General features: G+C 33.2%; 2 protein-coding genes and 1 pseudogene across 2 annotated transcripts; all 3 read left to right on the top strand.

Annotated features, from left to right (window-relative positions):
• The first annotated feature begins 569 nt into the window (after positions 1-569).
• LOC118042530 (uncharacterized) lies at positions 570-8,683 on the top strand. Its single transcript, XM_035050231.2, has 4 exons — positions 570-709; positions 1,209-1,385; positions 7,591-7,881; positions 8,214-8,683. The coding sequence occupies exons 1-4, from the start codon at positions 616-618 to the stop codon at positions 8,342-8,344; spliced, it is 693 nt and encodes a 230-aa protein (XP_034906122.1). The 5' UTR covers positions 570-615; the 3' UTR covers positions 8,345-8,683.
• A 1,718-nt stretch (positions 8,684-10,401) lies between these two features.
• LOC118042525 (acetyl-CoA-benzylalcohol acetyltransferase) lies at positions 10,402-11,694 on the top strand. Its single transcript, XM_035050228.1, has one exon. The coding sequence runs from the start codon at positions 10,402-10,404 to the stop codon at positions 11,692-11,694; it is 1,293 nt and encodes a 430-aa protein (XP_034906119.1).
• A 4,353-nt stretch (positions 11,695-16,047) lies between these two features.
• On the top strand, positions 16,048-20,364 carry LOC118042531 (BAG family molecular chaperone regulator 7-like; annotated as a pseudogene).
• The last annotated feature ends 174 nt before the right edge of the window (positions 20,365-20,538 follow it).

A 20,538-nucleotide genomic window follows, 5' to 3' on the forward strand; every position in this document is an offset into this window, starting at 1 on the left:
TATTTTAAATATGGTTGGACTGTAATGATAAATATAGCCTTAAGATTAGAACTTGCGATTTCATATATGAAGAGACAAGAGACAGAGAAATTGAGATATTGTTTGGTTTGGTATCGTGATGTGACCGTGTATTTTTAAAAATTTAAAGTTTTTTACTTTAAATTATTTTGATTGTTATTTTTTAATTGTTTTAAATAAAAAATCTTTACAAAATAAAAATATTATTTTAATAAATTTTTAAATAAAAAATATTTTAAAAAATAATTATTATCATAATATTAAATATCCAAAAAAGTTAGAGTGGGTTTGATTCAACTATAAAAGTAGAATATTTTTTAATATTTATATTCATGGTTTTTAACTTGGTATAAATTTATTTGAATTATTTGACTTAGTTCAGTTAATTTTAAATTTTTAGAATAAAAATAAATTAAATCTTTTTTCTTCTAGGTTAATTCAGTTTCTTTTTTATTTTTTCAGCTCTATTATTTTTCGGTTTTTTTTCCTCCCAGCTATTCATAGGTCCACGTTGGATAAAACAATTTTTAATGACGTCATAAAAAAGACAATGGAATCACTTTGGAAAAAAGTTAGTAATTCTTAAAACTGGGAAAGATGAATGGCAAAATCATTACATCAAAAACCTCAGAATTGGAGAACCAGCAGATAAGAATCGGAGACATGTCGGATTCTCAGAACAGCACGCTAGGTAATTTCTCTTTCTGTTTCAAAAATTCAAAATATGTTCATTCTATAAGCTGTTTTAGGGTTCCTATCTATTATAGACTTGCAAAAATACTTCCCCGGTATAAATCGAAAAAACTATGGTCTTAATAGTAACCTTTTTCGTTATACCAGCGATGTTTATGAACTAATTCATAAGAGGTTTTTTGTCAGCCCTGGGGGTTGCATGAGTTTTGTAGTCTTAGATGCCAAGTTGGGAGTTCTGGGTTAGGCAGTTAGATGAGAGATTTTGATGAGTTTATAGCAGATCTTGATTTGCAGTAATTGCTCCTTCTAGTGAATTTAAGGAAGATGTGTGTTTAATCTTGGTTCGAGAGGTTCTATGTCATCATTTTCCTGTTGAATTTGATTCTAATTCCACGAAATGGTGCACAACTTGATGTTCTTTTAGATACATGTGGATATCCTATCTTAAAAGTTAAGAGCTGTTTTATTTACCTAATTCTGGTTGCCCTTCTGGACAGCAACGTTTCATGGTGATGACAAGATGGAACAGGACTCTGGATCTATGGGATTGATTGGTGAAGTTGTGGGTTTTGATGATAGAATCCAGGAAGAACAAATGCATACCGGGAATACGGAGCACTCTTTGAATAGAATCGATCCTGTAAATCATGGTCGTGAGCCACGTCCTAACATAGGTAATGTTTTCAACTGTGAACCACGTCCTAATGTATGTAATGTTTTCAACTGTGCACGTGTTGAAATGAATTGGCTGTAGAGTATTTTACTGAATGCTATTCTGAACCAAATTGTTTTGCATTCATACTAGAGGCAACATGCTATTGAATCCCGAATTGCACCATCTGCCCCGAAAGGTTAGCCACAAATACCAGCCATTAGAAGCGTAAATCTCCCAAGTCAAAATTCTCAAACTCAGCCCAATGGACAAAATAAAAACTAGTACCCCTTGCCTGCTAGAAGTCATTGTTAGACTGAAAGCCAGAAAACAATAGAGAACCTTCAGTGACCTATGTACCCAACTTTAGAAAGGATGATAATCGTAGCTGAGTTCTTCACGTTCTGGTTTTATCAACCAATCTACTTATGTTATAGAGGTATAAAGTATAAGTAATAAGTATATATTGCAAGAACTATGACAACATCATCTTTTTAAGTATGCATCAATGACTCTTAATACCTTCCAAGACCTGGATGGTCTACCAAAATTCCCACCAGACATTTTGATCAAGCTATGATATTGATTTTCAGCCAAACATTATGCAAGTATAACATGTAATTTGTTTAATTGCATTGAAACACTTCATCTGATGGGTTTTAATTATGTACCTTGTTATCAGTAATGTCATAAATTTTATGCTAAACTTATACCTTACTCTTGAGTTGTGGCTTAAATTGGTGAGTTGGTTTAGGATAGATTGGTAATTGCATGGTGTGGTGTCCTAAACAAGAATGTAATGTGTTGATATATTTTATTTAGGATAAGGACTTTTCTTGTTAAAGTTGGACTTGAAGTATGTTTTCTAATGAAACAAGGGCTTTATTGCTAGTATAAATAGAATGTGTTATGGGTAGTTTATGTGTACCTCCAATATTTATGGTGTGTAGTGGCAACCACAAATCCTGATAGTAGAATTCTTTGGTGCGCCCCATGGGGGGTTTTGTGAAAGGGTTGCCCTCTCGTCTAGTTTTACACAATAGTAGCTTACAAGGCCTAGCAGTCATGTAGTGGAAGATTGCTTGGATCTAACCGGGTTTTGGGTAGTCAAGTATGTGAGTGTAATCTCTATTTTGATAATGAATTTTTGTGGAATAGGCTTTGCCAAACTCTATTTTGATAGTGAAGTTTTGTGGAATAGGCTTTGCCGAACAATGTTATATTTCGTGTCCCTTTTGTTTGTGTTACTATTTGGTTTGCTTGGGTTTTGCACAACACATACTATTCCTATTGGTGGCAAGACTATTTGCATTTCAAACCAAATCCAGTACTTTAATAAATCTTACAACATTGGGGCAGCCGCATCCTGTGTAGTACAATTAATTGGAAAGTGTCCTCAAATCCTCCATTGCATTGTAGAAGACAACCTCGACCCTAAACTCCAACTCCTTGTCAAAAACAGCATAATGCGTCACCATCTGTGGAAGCTTTTCACATCAAATCCAGTAATTTTGGATGCTGACTTAGATTCTCAAATTGAACCCCGTGTTGAGTTCTTGCAGTACTAGAAATTTGTTGAAGCTATCAAGCGGTCAGTTGTTTGCAACTTATTTGGGTTACTCAAGAGAATTTTCATATTTGAATGCAACCACTTCCTGGCCTGGTTTCCTGTTAGTTCATGATTTGTCCGAATAAAAGTCATTTGTTTATTTGATAAATCCAGTATTTCATTAGGTTGATTAACCAAAGAGATTCCTATTCAACATTCACACAAATATTCCACTTTTTTTTTTCTTCTTTTATTGTCGATAATAAATTCTATATATATTTGTGCGACCTCTTTTTCTAGAAACATGTGCTAATTTTGCAATTTGAAAGGGTTCTTTGCTATCAAATATTGATTTCTTGATTAAAGATGTAACATCCCCAGTATTTGGGTACAAATTCCTTTATATTAAGTCTGAAAACAATGTAATTTTTTTTTACTGGTTGATGAAACGGTCGACAGGTTTATTTGATAGTTCAATTGGTCAACCAAATCAATCTAAAGTTATCCATATTTCTAACTTATTAAGATTCTACTAAAATTTCAACGGAGTGTCTTTTGTATTTGGATCATCCCAAGTATCGATATCAAAATCATATCATATGTAATAACTCTTTATAATCACAAACACCAAAAACTCATCACCCTAGTTCTGATTCATTTACCCTGGATCTCATCTCTCTGTATCCATCATTTCATAATTTGTTCTCTTCAATTCATGTCACTAAGGCATTTATTAATTTCACATCCATCATAATAACAAAAACATCAAAACATTTACAATAAACTCCACATCAACGAACACTTGATTAAGTACATATACATAGTTACTACTCAAATTACAATGACAAATATAATAATCATGCAAGACCTTAGCATTTATAGGTTTTAAATAACATATACATTATATCACCTAATTCATCGACGATAATTGGTAGTTTAATTTGAGGATATGTAAATTACATTTCAAAATAGAGGATCCAAAATTACAATCCACATTACGGCTAATAATCCACAATTTCCTAAATTTACACAAAAGCAACAACTAATCATTACTCTGGTGAACTTCTGAGTTACCTATAACAAAGTCAGTAAGTTTTACTAAGTCAAAAGCTAATATGTCATTCAACACTTAAAAATGAAATAATCAACTTTTTATCTAGACAATATTTGAATTCATTTTTTATTATCATCCAATTTTCTCTTTACATAAATTTAATCAACCCTGAACAAATCTTGTTATATTATAACTCAAATAATTGTTCCAACATTTCCTTATTGAAGCCAACAATTCAATACTCTCTTGAGAACTCATTATTTCAACATATCCATCTTAATTGTCAATCGATCCGGCATTCACATTTGAAAAACAATAATTCGATATTCCTCACGAATACTAGTTTCTCCGGCAAATCCACCTTGATTGCCAATCATTCTAGCATTCTTATTCAGAAGCCAATAATCCAGTATTCCTTAATGAATACCAAATAATTCTCTCAACTTACATATCTTTCTTTCCATATACACTATCAATATCGCTATTCATATTTTCATGGATAGCTAATTCATAAGTAAAATTTTTGGAAAATTATAAGGAAAAGTACCATAAGGTATGATGTACTTACCTGCAGTCTGACTTTAAGAGGCTCAACCAGCTCCTTGAATCACCTCAACAGTCTCCTCTACATCGACATGTTTTATAATTATCATTATCATATAACAACATACTCCTTATTTATCGTACTATTTGTTATAATTCTATTATATTCAGGTTTTTCATCAATACATTCTAATCACTAATTACAAACAAATTTAGGATTCCTTTATCTTTGATTAATTTTACACAATTCCATAAAATTTACAATTTTCTCTACCAATTTTTAATTTCATCCTTTTAGGCCCAACCATTCAATTATTCAATATTTCATCATTTCATTAATTCAACTCAATCAAAATCATTATTGATTGATATCATAAATGTGAAACTTCCTCCTTTTGTTCTCTTTATGGACGACCCCTATAGCTTCCCTACCTATCAAAATTTCTTTGTTATTCTAACTTGTTTTCACTCTTACTATATCCTACAAGAATCCTAGAAACTCAATTTCTGAGAAATCCATTTTTCCCTCCAATTTCATCTCAAGAACCCTAATTCAATTTTTTTGCTAGGTTTTACTCAAAATCAATTAACTCTTGTTCAAATTGATATAGAGGGGTTCCAAACATCTTACTTGGTTACAAGATGTATTCCGAAAATCAACCAGTTGAAATTTTCCAAGGCTTCTCTCTTTTTCCTCTTCTTTCTTCACACTCTCTCTCTCTCTCTATCTATCTTAATTTTCCCTTTTGTTTTATCTTTCTTAATTTCTAGTATGGATGTGTTTTTTTATCTTTCAAAACCCTCTCTTTTCACTCCTAAAGCTTACTTTCTAGCCTTTCAAGGTGAAAGAAAGGAAGAAGAAATGAAAATGATATTTTCTCTCTTCCTGCACACCGTTGGGTTATAATAGGGACAATAGCCAAAAAAGTCTTAACTATTTTGAGAAACGGTCTGACCGTTTTATTAAATTACTTTAGTCGTTTCTTAAAACAGCTAGACCGTTTCTGGTTTGGAAAAATACACATTTTTAGCTATGAACTCTTCTTCTTTTACTTTTTAACCCACTTTTCTCCAATTTTTTCTTTTCATTGATTTATTTCATTTCATTACACCATAATTTTTATTATATTATTATTTTTAATTTATCCCGAGGTTACAAAAGAGGGAGTGTCTTTTTAAACGGTTTGAGTTTTTGTGGATAGTTATCTTATCCGATTAGTAATTGATATTATTAAACCCGATCCAAACCTAACATAAACCTAACCCGAGATATATATATATTTGTAGCATATAGATATACATGTAGAACATTTATATTTTCTTAATATAATATAATATTTAGATATTTTAATACTGACATAGTACACACACTTATTTTATGTTAAGCAATAAATTATACTTAAATAATAGATATTCATCTAGATGCTTGAAACTCAATGGATAAGGTATAAGGTATGAATATCTAAATTTCCTATTGTTGTATAGTGGGTTGGGAATGGATATGATGAAACCTAATCCATGGGTACCTGTCAGCATTCTGAGTTTATTTTTTCAGCTTTCACTCTATGCAAGTTTTGGCCATTCTCCTATAATTCTTGTTTGTGCTGTTTCCATCTTCTTATTGTACGTGAATTGATCACAACGATATATCTAGATAGTAAGTCATTTATCTCTTAAAAGTGAATTAATTCATTTTGTTTCAATATATATATAATTCAAATGATACCATATTCATTATTATTATACCCTAAAAGTAAAACAATTTAATCCACCTATACTTACCTCATCTCCATGAATAAAAAAGTGGCTCTATGCTCATTTTTATTTGAATAATTGAAGACAGACTTGCATAAGATTTGGTTATTATCCAAATCATCCCTACAGACATCTCTTGTTGTCATCTGTCATGTGGGAAAAGGGAAGCGATGGAGCTGCATGTTGGGCTTTCAATCTTATTAACCCACTAAACTACATGTCATTTTGAGTTAAAGTGACAAACTACTCAATATTGAGTTAAAATCACGTGTTAGAAGTTAGAACATAAATTTTATTCTCATTTCTTTTTAGATAAATAGTCTAACAAGACACATGAGGAATTTTGGCATGGTATTTGAGTGTATTGGAATATAATTAGTTCGGATTTGAGTTTATAATTATATCCAATCTGATTTTTTATATTTTATAAATTCTAAACCCGACTAACTTAGTTTTGTTTTGGAACCAGGTGGGTTGGATATATTGGATTAGGGTAAATTTCTTGCGAATATTACATATATTTTCTAGTTGAGCTTAGATTATTAATTTTTATTAGTTTGTATTTAGAAGTGGACTTACTACATAAAATATAGATGTCATGACACCCTTAATGGTAGTTTTAATTTTCATACTTTACACCACCATTAATTTCTAGCTATCTCAACCTTCCCCTCAAGCAAAGAAACAAGCTCATTTTTGTTACGCTAAAGAAATCTCTAGAAGTCCACTAATAAAAACAAAACATTTCTAAATAAAATAAAAATAATTATTCAATCCACAAATTATTAAATATAAATACAAAAGAAATATAGGGTATACGTGCTGGGTCGGATTGATCAGGTTTAAAAAATCTCGACCTGCCACATGACATATTCATTTCATAATTTTTTTTGATTTGTAATATCTATATTTATTAGGTTGAGTTGAGTCAGATAATACATTTAAACACCCCCGAAATGCACGTGTAGAGATGCCAATTTAATCACTAGAGCCAAGCTTAATCAGACCTCATTCTCCTATAATTCTTGTTTGTGCAGAACTTCTGTTCTTATCACAACGAAATGAAAGTCCTAATATCAATGTGATGTTAAAGTCTATTGGCTTCTATTTCTTTTTTTCTTTTCTTTTTCATTGGTGGAAAATGAATGGTTAAAAATGTTTTTTTTTTATTAAAAATAGGCATTTTTCAGGTAATGTAATGCTCAGGAATATCTTAATTTAAAAAAAAAAAATGTTTCATCTTGCATTTTTCAACTTCCAATTCTAGTTTAACTTCCCGAAATTTGGCATAACTTGTCTACTTATTACCGCATTATTCTCTTTCAGACACAACAGCGGAACCATCAACTAAGGAACCATCAACTAAGGAACCATTAACTAAGGAACCATCAACTAAGGTCATCTCAAAAAGTTTGTCTCGGACTGACATAGAGGAAAGACTGAGCGTTCCTGCAAGTTTTCTACACTTTTTCCCAAAGCATGAAGGTGCAAGAGAAATTGAGTTCCAAGCAATCGACACTCTTGGGAAACTGTGGACCTTTAAGCTATCCTGTCGCTCTGAAGGGCATCCTAAACCTGTTATCACTGGGCAGTGGCTTAGTTTTGTGAAGGATAAAGGTGTCAAGGTAGGTGATACCGTAACAATATCTCATCAAAGTGAAGGCCAATACAGCATTTCAGTGTCCAGAAAGCTTTTCAATGTTTTGGCTACCCTGCCAGCTTGAGCTTCTTTTCTGCTGCCTAGCACGAGCAGCTCAGTTGTGCATAGTGCCCGTGTTGTTTTTTATTTTTCTTTCTTATTTTTCTTTCGCTAAACATATTGCTATGGCTGTCATGTCAATCTCCTGCATAAGTGTGCTCTCTGCAGAGTCATCTTCTTTGAAGCGTGGCCTTGACTCTCTCAAGTAATGCATGTCCAGTATTAAACTCGAGTTTTGTGAAGGATAAAGGTGTCAAGGTAGGTGATACCGTAACAATATCTCATCAAAATAATGGAACGAATGAAGGCCAATACAGCATTTCAGTGTCCAGGAAGGTTTTCAATGTTTTGGCGACCTTGAGCTTCTTTTCTGCTGCCTAACATGAGCAGCTCAGTTGTGCAATTTGCCCGTGTTGTTTTTTTTTTTTCTTTCGCTAAACATATTGCTATGGCATTGGCTGTCATGTCTATCTCCTGCATAAGTGCACAAGTATGGATTCTGCAGAGTCGTCTTCTTAGAAGCGTGGCCTCGACTCTCTCAAGTAAATCTTTCAAGAAAAAATGCAAGTCTGATTTTGTTTGATGTACCATTTGATAGTGCAAGTGTAAAAATATTAGAACATGGTGTGTTTTTATGCTGAAGAAAACAAATGATGAAGAGATTTGTTACGTGTTAAAAGTCTTAAAGATTAAAAACACCAGACTCAATATTTGATTTTATTCATTCATGTCTTCACAATTATTATAATTCTTAATATAATAAAGACTATAAATCTCTAATGATACTGAATGGAAAAAAATAAATTAGGAAAATATTTTATAGTGAAAAAAAGAAACTAGAAAAGTATCATAATAAATAATAGAAAAAAACAAAAAATATATATTTTATTTTTCTAAAAAACCCTTCTACATTAGCCTTTCTAGGTTAGAAGAATTCATTATGGAGTTAGTCGATCCCATCGCGTGTGGTCCGCATATTTTTTAAAAACTAGAATCCAAATGCACCTGAATTCATTATGGAGTTGGTATATGTTAGGAAAAGTTATAGTTTTCAGTTGTGGCGACAGTTTTTTTATATAATTTATAAGTATAAAAATGCTTTTATTTTATAGAATATTCAAAAACTCAAGAGCTTCGTTCTGTATTTTTCTACTTTTGATTTTCAAAATAACTTTTAAGGTTTTACCAAATCCTTTTTTCATTATTTTTTAAGAAAGAGCCACAAAGCCAGAGTGCTCTCTTAGTTGTCATGTGACTAGATCACTAATCATAATAATGATTAATCGGGTAAGTATCAAATTTTGTCATGCACTTTTCAACTTCTACCACAAGTTTATTTCTCTCTTCTTTTCTTTTCCGAACCATGTAACAGGACAATGATAGCAATGGATGCATGTTTGCCGAGTTGTTGTGATATTTTGGATTATTATTATTTTTATATATATATTTTTTTAAAAATATTTTTTTAAAAAATAAATTTATTTATTTTATTTTAAATTAATATTGTTAGATATTTTTTTATCATTTTAATATACTAATGTCAAAAATAATTTTTTTTTAAATATTATTTTATTGTATTTATAAAAAAAAAAATACTTTTAAAAAATAACATTTACGAAACTTTCAAACACCTTTTTTTATACCCAATTCTTGACTTGTCTCTATCAACAAAGCTACTTTCTTTCTTTTAATTAATTATAGTTATTAAACTTGGTCAACTTCACATATAAATTCAATAAATTTATAATTTATAACATAATTTAATAAGATTTCAATTTAAATTAATTTTAACATTAATCTAATCAAACTTGGGTTGCATAGTAAATTAATTAGTTACCTAGTCAAAATTGATTTAAACCCACCCGATAAAATTAATTTTAAAATATAAAATAATATTGTTTTTTTTTAAAAGAATTAACTTAATTATATTTTTGAATTAATTTGATAATCCAATAACCTGAATTGTTTATGAGGTCGCCTGGAATCTCCTTATCGAGACAGTCCACTCTCTTTCCGTCCTGGTCATTGGTCTTTTTATGTAGGCAGTTATGCGTAAACAACTAGGGAAATTCTCTAGCGGCATTGCATAGATTCGGTTATTCAGTTTCTTGCCTTTTATAAATAAACTGACGTATGTAATAATAATATAATCTCAACTGAAAATTAAATAATAAAAAAAACCCAAGATGAATTAATTTACATTATTGAACATTAATTGATATTTAATATTGAAATGTTACAGTAAATTGTGTATTTGGGGTGAAAGGATTTCAAATATATATATATATATATATATATATATATATATATATATATATATATATATAATCCCTCTTCAATTCCGCCAGATAAATTAAGTTGCCAATATTTTTCAACCATTCTTCTTTTCTTTTCTGATCATTTCTTGTTTTGATATAGACCTTGAAAAGAGTTCCAATATGAACGTTCAAATCCTATCTAAAAAGTTGATAACTCCATCATCTCCAACTCCTTCCCACCTTCGAAACTACAAAGTTTCATGGCTAAGTATGTTTCAGTCACCTCTTCTATATTTACCTAACATTTTCTACTACCCATCCAGTACTGGTGGAGACAACATTGAAAGAAGCAAGAAATTGCAAAAATCATTATCGGAGGCCTTGACAATCTTTTACCCCTTTGCTGGAAGATACATTGACAACAATCTCATAATTGATTGTAATGACGACGGAGCTGAATATGTGGAAACCCAAGTAAGTGGCTTCCTCTCACAACTTCTTGAAGGAGGAGAACTTGAGACCGAGCTTCGGAATCGTTTGGCTCCAATTCCACATCGACCTGCAGACGGCCCTATAGTATTAGTTCAGTTCAACATGTTTGAATGTGGTGCGGTGGCCATTGGTGTATGCATCAAACACAGGGCGGCCGATGCCAGTTCAGTATTTGCGTTCATTAATGCTTGGGCTACTGCAGCTAGATTAGGGGTTGATGAAGTACGTACCCCAAGTTTCCAGTTAGCTTCCTTCTTCCCACCAAGAGATATACCTACTTTTACCCCAAACTTTGGAGAGAAAAAGGTTGAGATTCAGAAGAGGTTTGTGTTTAACAGTGCAGCCATGTCGAAACTGAAGGCTGTTGTGAGTGCCAATATTAATGGATCGCGCCAGCCGACACGAGTGGAGGTCGTGACAGCACTTCTGTGGAAGGCTCTTACAATGGTGGCTCGAGCGAAACATGGTCGGTTAAGGCCTTCCTTCTTGGTACATTCATTCAACTTGCGAGGGAAGACTGCAATGTCTGTACCAGATAATTCTTGTGGGAACTTTACAAACCCGGCGATTGCACGTTTCACAGCAGATGATGATGAGAACAAAGTGGAACTTCATCACTTTGTAGATCGAGTTCACGATGGAATAAGGAAGAGGGTAACAGATTCTGCAAAGATTTCAAGTGATGATGACTTGTTTTCTTCGGTGGTCAACACCAAGACTGAGATGATCGAAGCATTTCACAGAAGCGATGCAGATTTCTATATGTTTAATAGCTGGTGTCGGATGCCGGTGTATGAGGTAGATTTTGGCTGGGGAAATCCTGGTTGGTTTAGTGCAGTGGTTGTCCCTGGTCATAATATGTTTCATTTCATGGACACTAAAGATGGTGATGGAATTGAGGCATGGGTGAGCTTGGAAGAAGATGACATGCTGCTTTTCCAAGAAAATCCTGACATTAAGGCCTTCACGGGCCAAGAATAACATCGTCATCCTAAACAAAGTCTTAGCAAAGAATAGTAATAATAATATAGTTAAGTTTATTATTTTGAAGATTGAGTTTATATATGCTCATATATTTGTGGGTATAATTAATTTCTTGTGTTGTTATTTTAAATAATTGAATATATAATTTATATTAATTTTGAATTTGTTGATTTTAATTTGGAATTTAATATTTTTTAATTTTAAAATATAATTTGCAACAGAAATTTGATTGCAAAAATTGTTACAAGTTGCTTGATTTGCAACCCCGAATGCGGGTGCAAATGCAAAATCGAATTTGCATCCCCGGCTGTTGGTTGCAAAATCAAATTTCCAACCATTTTTTTTTTTTTTTGGAAATCACGTTATTATAAGATATTCTTGTCAATTAACATGGTCTTATTTTTATTTTTTTTTCAAAATTTTGTAATTTACCCCAAGGAAGTATGAACAGTTGATTTCCATCCTTTATTGTTTTTCAGAACATCATCCGTTTGTCTTCTGGATTGCTAGTACAAAAGGCACCATTGTATTTATTGGAGTTGAGTGACTGCTGGACTTCCAAACCACGATATGGTAGTAAAAATAAGCAATGTAAGTCTAGCAGAACAGACTTCTAAATTAGGCTGAGGCATTACTGATGTTTTGATTCTTCTTAAAACAGAATCATTTCAATTATAGGAAGTAGAAACTACTCTTCATTTGTGATCTGATGGAAAATTAAATCTTCTGATAAGAAGTCCGATGGAGTTCTCTGTGATCTGATGGGTTAGTGGAATGTATGTCCTTGGTGTTGAGATGGCTTTTTATTTATTTATTTATTTGTTAACGTGAGAGTCCGAATCAGTTAGCACGTACCTCAATTAATTTCACGAATATTGAAATTAATAATCATGTAAACCTTCAATAATTCTAAAAAAACTCGAACATGTGATTATTGAAGAGCAAACTCATAATTTGACCCGTTAAAGTAGCTTTTGCATACACTGAACATAAATGGTGATGGAAACTGAGGCATGGGTGAGCTTGGAAGAAATAGCATGCTTCTTTTCTAAGAAAATCCTGACATTAGGGCGTTTTCTCTAGCCAAGAATTACAGCATCATAACTGAACAAGCCTCTCTTGACTATGCTCAGGACGATTACTAATTCAATTTCAAGTCTCGGAAAGGATTCAAATTCCAATAATCCGAGTTCCAAGAACAGATCAAGTTTCTGTCTTTGGGTAGAGCAGATATATCAATTTGGTTGGTTGGTTGTGTGTTTTAGCCACATGGTATGTTTCTTCTCGTTGTCTCTCATTGATTGTTTTGCAAATTTGTTTAGGTAAATTGATAAAACAGAGGAAAGAAAAAATTGACGAGATCTTCTTTGATCAATTCCCGAAGTTTTTTTATTTTTATTTTTATAGCACTTAATTAATTGGATTAATAGCACCCAGGTGCCCTCAAGAACGGAGTTCCAAACAGTTTTTTATTAAAATTTAATTTTAAAAAAAAAATTATTTTTTTATTATTGTAATATACTAATATTAAAAATAATTTTTAAAAAATTAAAAAAATATTATCTTAATATACTTTTAAACAAAAATATATACTTTAAAAATAAATATTACAACACTTTTTAATCACACTTTTTAATCTAAGTTTGATGATAGATGAAAGCTTAAAAAGCTCGTCTCATGTCTCAACCGTCGCATGCATGGACACAAATCTCCCCACGACAGAATAACCGTTCCCTTAACGTGTCCGGTGCGACTAGCCACCATAAAGAAACCTTCCAAGATAACTGAAATCCCCACCAATTTGTAGCATCCTCATCACCAAAAACAAGCCATAAACAAGGAGAGGAAGAACCCCCCAAAACCATGGCAAAACAATCCTCAATGTTGCAGAAAAAACTGCGAGAACTTGAACATGAACTCATCAACAAAGTATTCTCTCTTCCTGCCGAGACTCAATTGTCTGAACTATATATTCAAGACGTCGAGCAAAGATTCTTCTTTCTGAAAAATCTCTTGTCGGCAGAAACAACATCAAGCTCTAAAAGGCCGCAGTACCGCTTGCAACAAATAGGCAAGAGGTTATCAGACCTTGAAACTGCATTCTATGACAGGAACAACAATAATAAAACAGCGACAACACAAGTCCAGTTAGAGAATGTTTCATGCTCCGCGTCTTGTCTTGATGATGATGGTGATCAGACCTTTAACGAAACGGGCTTGTGTGAATTTGAGGAGTCGGGGAATGCTTTTCAGAGTTTGATGAAAGAGGCGACACCATTGACGGTGACAACCCAAGACCAGCTAGATAATGTTCCATCCACCGAGTCTTGTCTTGAAGAAGATGGAGATCAGACCTCTGAGGAAACGGGTTCGTTTGAATTTGAGGAGGCAGAGAATGCTTTTCAGAGTTTGATCGAAGAGAAGACACCATCGATGAAGACAGAGATGGTTAAGGTTCTTGTAAAGAAGAGATCGGGGAGGGTTTTTTGGGGCATGGCTAGTGGGGTGGTGATTGCCGTGGCTTTAGTGGGATTTATGACAGAAAGTTCAAGTGGAATCTTCCCTCATCTGAAACATAGTGTTTGTCTTCCTCCTACCTAATTACTACTATAAATTTGTGTTTTGCCATGTGATTTTTGTGACTATTTGTATGTAATTCTTGATTCAATTTGTTTATTTCACGTATCTTGAGATTTTCCGAAATGAAAATTGATTGATGGAATGGTACCTTTGTTTTAGAAAATTTAGCCTCTGACCATTTGGAATTATTAAACCGGTTTAAGGTATGGATTGTGGGTTAATCTAGATGAAAATAAAATAACTTCATTCATTTTAATTAAAAAAAAAAATTAAAATCACATGGTTTTGAAGGAAAAAAATTAGAAAAAGAAAGTCATCTAGTTTAATAAATTTTTAAAAAAAGTCAAATTGATTGAGTGGTACTAATGTTTTCTTCTTATTTTAAAAATATGCATCTTGGATTTGCAAAGCAAAGAGTGCATATATATTAATTAGAATGAAATCAAATTTTATTATGAATACATAATATTTAATTAAATTTTAATATCTCATCTTAATTAATTCTTGAAAAGAATGTTTTGTTAACATGATACTTGTATGAATTTGTGCTGGAGATTTATGAGTTTAATTGAGGTTTGTACTATTAATTTTATTCTTAAACTATACATTTTGAGCGAACATTGTCTCTCTATTTGATTTAATCGTTATTATTTATCAAAAACTCTTATAAAAAAATTTAAATTTTTTATATTTTAAGCTGAATTTTTTCATAATTTATTAAATTTATATTTTCTTATAAGCTTAAAAGAATAGTTTCCAACTTCTGAAAATCTTGAAATTATTTATAAAAGTGAATTGGATTTTTTATCAGAAAAAAACATCAATTAAAATATTAAAATACAAATTTTTTTAGGATGAGTTTTGATTAAATCTCAAAGTTTTATCCATTAATATAACAATCAAATCAAACAGAAATATAATATTTATCGATAATATGATAATTTAAGAATAAAATTAAAAAAAAAACCCTTAATAATATAGACCTTGAGATGCCAAAACTGATAAAGCCAGCAATTTATTAATTAACCCATCTAGAGCAGAATCAATCCCTCAAATCACGTGCTACCAGCTGACAAGGATTTCAGACCCCACATGCTGTCATCGCACTATCAGATTCTCATGTCCCCGGTAATGTTTTATAATGTCATGGACATTTCTGTACTTTCCTCCTCCTTAATTATGCGGCGACCCTTGTTTCGAACGTTAGCCAGCTGGCTGGTTCAAATTCTACCAGCCACTAGCTCCATTTTTGTGACAGAAGATTGATTGTTTATCCTGATTTTTTTTCTATGGGCATCAATTTGGAAAAAAAGAAGGAAATGACATATTTTTAATTAATAAAAAAATAATCAATGGGTCGAAAATAATTCTAATTATTAGAATACCATATAGTGTGAAGTGTCATTAGACATCATGATCGCTTTTTTAAAAATACTGATAATTAAATTGTTTTTTTAGTTAATCTCATGCATCAAAACTAATTTTGATTATTGGATATAAACATAGTTATTAAATCTAGTTTAAGATTTGAATCGATTGAGAAGCTAATTATTGAGTCTTCTAGTTAAATATAAAATGATGTTTTTTTTTTTTCATCAGATGAATCTATCATTTTGCCATTTTACGCTAACATGAAAGCTAACAAAAACAAAAGCAGTATCCTCGCTATCTAATCCAGATAAACATCGCAATCAACAAGCAAAATTCCCATTTTACCCTGTTATCCACATTCGACTCCCCTCCGGTCCCTGTCCCTCTAACTCCTCGTTGAACTCACACATATCCCTTACCCTTAATATCTCACCATCACCATCTTTCAAATCATCAATATCCTCTCAACTCGCCCAATAATCCCCACTCAACTCTCCGAGCCAGCCTTCAAAACTAGCCGGAGTCATGAGCCGATTTAGAAGAATCGAAATCTTCGAGCCTCACTATGCTCCTGTATTCCTCAGAGAAGCCTCCGTTTTCACTCCGAAAACACTCGCTTTCCCCTCCTTTGAAGAACCTGATGAACTATCTTTTGCTGCTCTCGATCTCTTGCACTTAAATCCTAGCTCTCTCGAGTGTTTTTATACGGCGACGGATCTGGTTAAGACGCCGTCGTTTTGCCCTTCCAAGAGTCTTCTGGACCGATTTGAGACTGACTTGCGCTTGCAGACCCTTTCTGACCGCGTCAGTGAGCTCGAGTCAAAGTTTGACCGCCTTGTCAACGCGAAGATCAACGGCGGAAGTGGTGCTGAGAGGAAATACACGTGGACTGCGGAGATTAAAGGACCGGTGACGGAGAGGAAGTATAAATGGACGGCGGAGATCAAAGGAGGAGGGGAGGAGAAGAAGAAGAAAGAAGAGCAGGTTAAGAATTATAAATGGACGGCTGAGATTAAAGGAAAGGGAGAGGAAGAGATTCCGATGTCACGGAAGTATACTTTTGAAACATCAAGTGGATTTGCAGGTGAAGGTAGCAAAGAAGAGAAGAAGGAGAAAGAGAAGAAGAGAGAGGGTAAGAAAGAGAAGAAAGGAGCGTGCACCACGCGAACTTGTTGAAATAGAAGATTACCCTGATCATGGAGCTGTTGTTTCTACGAAAGGTAATCCGGGCCGGATTGCGGGATTTTAGTTAGTTAAAAGTGTCCATTGGAGGGTACATTATGTTTTCTTACTGGCATTTTTTTTTCTCTTAGGCATTTGCGAAGAGGGCTGGAGTGATGGAGAAGAGAAAGGGAAAGAAGAAGGAATTGTCAGCGCAAGATGCAGCATTGTTGATTCAGGGTGACATTTAGGACTTATTTGATTAGGAGATCGCAGGCGCTTCGTGCACTTAGAGAGTTGGCGATTGCGAAAGCAAAGTTGAAGGAGCTTAGAGCGTTGTTTAATAACTTTTCGTATAGGCGTCATCTTGCCCGTGATGCTGAGGAGAGGCAGAGGTTTTTCAGAGAAAATTATTGTGCTGCTGCTCACTGTTGATGCCATTGAGGTAAATCATGTTTTATTTGTTTGAAATTATCTGCTCCGTGATTTTGCTTGAGATGCTAGTACAACATGATAGCTGCTATTGATTGTTGCATATTAGGCCTCCTGAGACATTGCATTTAATATTTGCTTGATGTTAGTGTTGGATTATTATGCTTTTCAACTGGTTTTTAGTGTAATGGTTTCTTGTAGTAATGAGTGATGCTGCTTGATTAAATACCTGAATGGGTTTCCATGGAAGATTTTTCCTTTAGTTGCGAGGTCCATAGATCCCATGCTTCATTGTGTTTTACAGAATGAGGGGAGATAAACTTCATAGTGAATTTTATCAGCATATACCTTCACATCAGTTATTACAACAATCTTTTTCAATTGCACCCGTTCGCCCACTGGATTTTGCTGCCTTTCTATGTTTGACTGTTAAGATTAGTACTAAAAGAGTATGTTAAATGAAGAATTTATAGTGTGTTTATTTGTGTTGATAAAATCTATCAAAATGTGGGAGAGGACGTGTTTTGGAAAATGTGAATCTGCTCCTTAACTTTGTACAAATGTTCTGTTGTGCAAATATTGAACACCAACCATCATTGTATCAACTCACCAAGACCCGCCAATGATTTCAATACTGGCTGTTCACTTGACAAGTGTACTTTGTATGTTCTGTAACAACCAAATGAACTTGCTTTATAGCTTTGCTTAAGCAGCTACAAATTAATGAAAGAGGCTCCAACATGTTAGTTAGCTTTGTTTTTCCTCAACTGTAGGTTCTTTGCACAATCATACTTTTGTTGTTTGTAACAGTGATTTATTTTTACATGTTTTGCTCTCATTCACTTAGTCCATGACCGGGTGCTTGACCTGCTCCGCCTAATAGCTTTTGAATTGTTCACTGTCCTCAAATTAAAATTCAGCTTGTTAATTGGTTGCTCATTTTGGAATAAGAATTAATGAACTTGGAGGGTGTGAATGGTAATATAATGCTATTAGCATATAGTTATAATGTGGTGCATTGTTTAACCTTCTACATTTATTTTTACAAGGATTACACAAATGATACAACTTTGTACTATCTTTTATCATTAATCAATTTTTATTTCTCAAGTTCACATGATAATAATTTAATTAGAACTGCTTCTTTAAACAATTTTCTTATTTTTATTTTCCTAGCTAAACCGTATATGAAGTCTGCTAGTTGCTATAGATCCTCTAAGAGCCACATGTATGATTCTGCACCTACGATGTAACTTTGCACAAATTTTATTTTTCAGCATTAGGGTTTGAATATAGTCCTGTGTTTGGTAGTGTGGTTGGACTAGCTCCTTCTGTTATAATAGTTAAATGCACTAATTGCAAAAGTATGATCTTGATGCTTTTGCAATGGTGTACCAAATAATTGGGTTTGTGGCTGTAGCTACTCCCACCATACTATCAAACAAAGGCTAAGACTCACGCCATGCTTTTATCGCTCAAGTCAAGGCACAATGGCTGAGTCTAGTTGATTGATAAACTTAACCAATTCAATACCTTTTTTATGTCTCCGCTTCACAAAACTGATGATGATTGTTATGGAGTGTTAAATCTTGATGTTAAGAATTGAACTTCTATGTTATAAAATTCCCTCGCATATCATTTATCTAACAAGAATATTCCTATACATTTGAGGTGCTAACTATCTCACTTTTAACTCAGAATTTCATATCAAGTAATATTTCCTTGTCTAATTCAGTTGGTTTCCATGTAGAAGACTTATCTAAGAAAAATAAATGAAATGCTTTACATTTGATGAACCATAAGAGAGGTGTGACCATGTTGTTTTGTTGTTTCATCCACAAATCATTGAGATGGTTATTGTGTTAGACGTTGGAAGTGTCACTCTGATGATGATGAACTTTGCTTATATAGCTGGTCTGTGTTCACAAGTTTCATCACCACATATTTTTAACATGAATATCTCATGTTGCACTCCTATTGACATGAATAAAAGAAGAAGAAAAATGAGTTCCTAGGTGACCATGTTTGAAGAAGTTTTTTTAAAATAACAAATAGCACAGTTCCAAAATATTTTTGGGAAAATATCACAATAGGAAATTTATTTAGGAAAATAGCATAGTTTTTTTTTTAGTTGTGGCAATGCCAATGCCACAACAATTAAATTTTTATTTTTAAAAAAATTTAAAGGTTGGGGGATTAACACTGCCACGACCTTTGAAATTTAAATACAATGTTATTTTCAAGCATATAAACCACATAAATTTATTTTAAAGCTTTATTGGAGGTTGCATATGATAATAAATCTGTGGTTTATATTATATGCTTGAAAATGGCACTGCTTTTAAATTTCAAAGGTTGCGGCCAGCCTTTCAAGTGTTTGAAATCTAATTGCTGTGGCATTGGGGCATTGTTGCGATTGTTTTTTTTTTTTTAAAAAAAGTGTTATTTTTCCCAAATAAATTTCTACTGTTTCCCAAAAAAAAAAAAAACTGGGACCTTGCTACTTTGAAAAAAAAAAACTCCATGTTTAAACGGGGAAAAGTACAGTAGCAAGATATCTTAGATCTCATTGTTAGGGCTAGTTGATGTAGAGTACTAGAATGTTTGCTTTCAATTGTGAGAGTATGTTGGTTTTGAAGGGAGCGGCCAGGGCAGCTAAGCACCTGGCTTTCTGTCTAACATGGCATCACTTGTATTGGTTCTTGAATGGGCTCTGATGAGTTGTGCTGTTTAGGGAGCTGAGCTAATGGTTCGAACTGCAAAGAGGTCAATGGTGGATGAGCTGGGAGGCATGCTGGATGTGATCGACCCCCAACCTGCCGGTAGATCACTTTCCATGAGAAGACGGACATTTGATATGCCTGATGGTGTCATTCATAAGGAATTGCAGAAAGAGTGGCCCAGGTTGTCCAAATGCTTGATAATGAAGAGAATGGCACCAACACCTTCGAGGCATGCTTGTAAGGATGTGTTTAAATTTAATAAAATAACCCCATTCACCTCCTGGGGTTTTGGGTGTCGAAATGCTTATTTTTGCTGCTGTAAAATATGGAACAGAATTTGAAAGCTAACTTGTCATGTTATGTTTGATGAGGTTTCCCTAGCTAGCTTGATGTTCTTCTATTTTTAACGAGGACTGTGTGCTCTAATGCTCGTCCAAACGTGTCTTTGGGTGTTTCAAGTTTCTTTATTTTCTCAAACCAGAAATTCCAGTTAATTTTTACACGGTTAAAAGTCAGAGCATGTCTCTTAATTCTTCTGCATTATTTACTTGCATTTTGATTACTCAGGGTGGAT

Source organism: Populus alba, chromosome 15, assembly GCF_005239225.2.
Source record: "Populus alba chromosome 15, ASM523922v2, whole genome shotgun sequence".
Lineage (NCBI taxonomy): Eukaryota > Viridiplantae > Streptophyta > Magnoliopsida > Malpighiales > Salicaceae > Populus > Populus alba.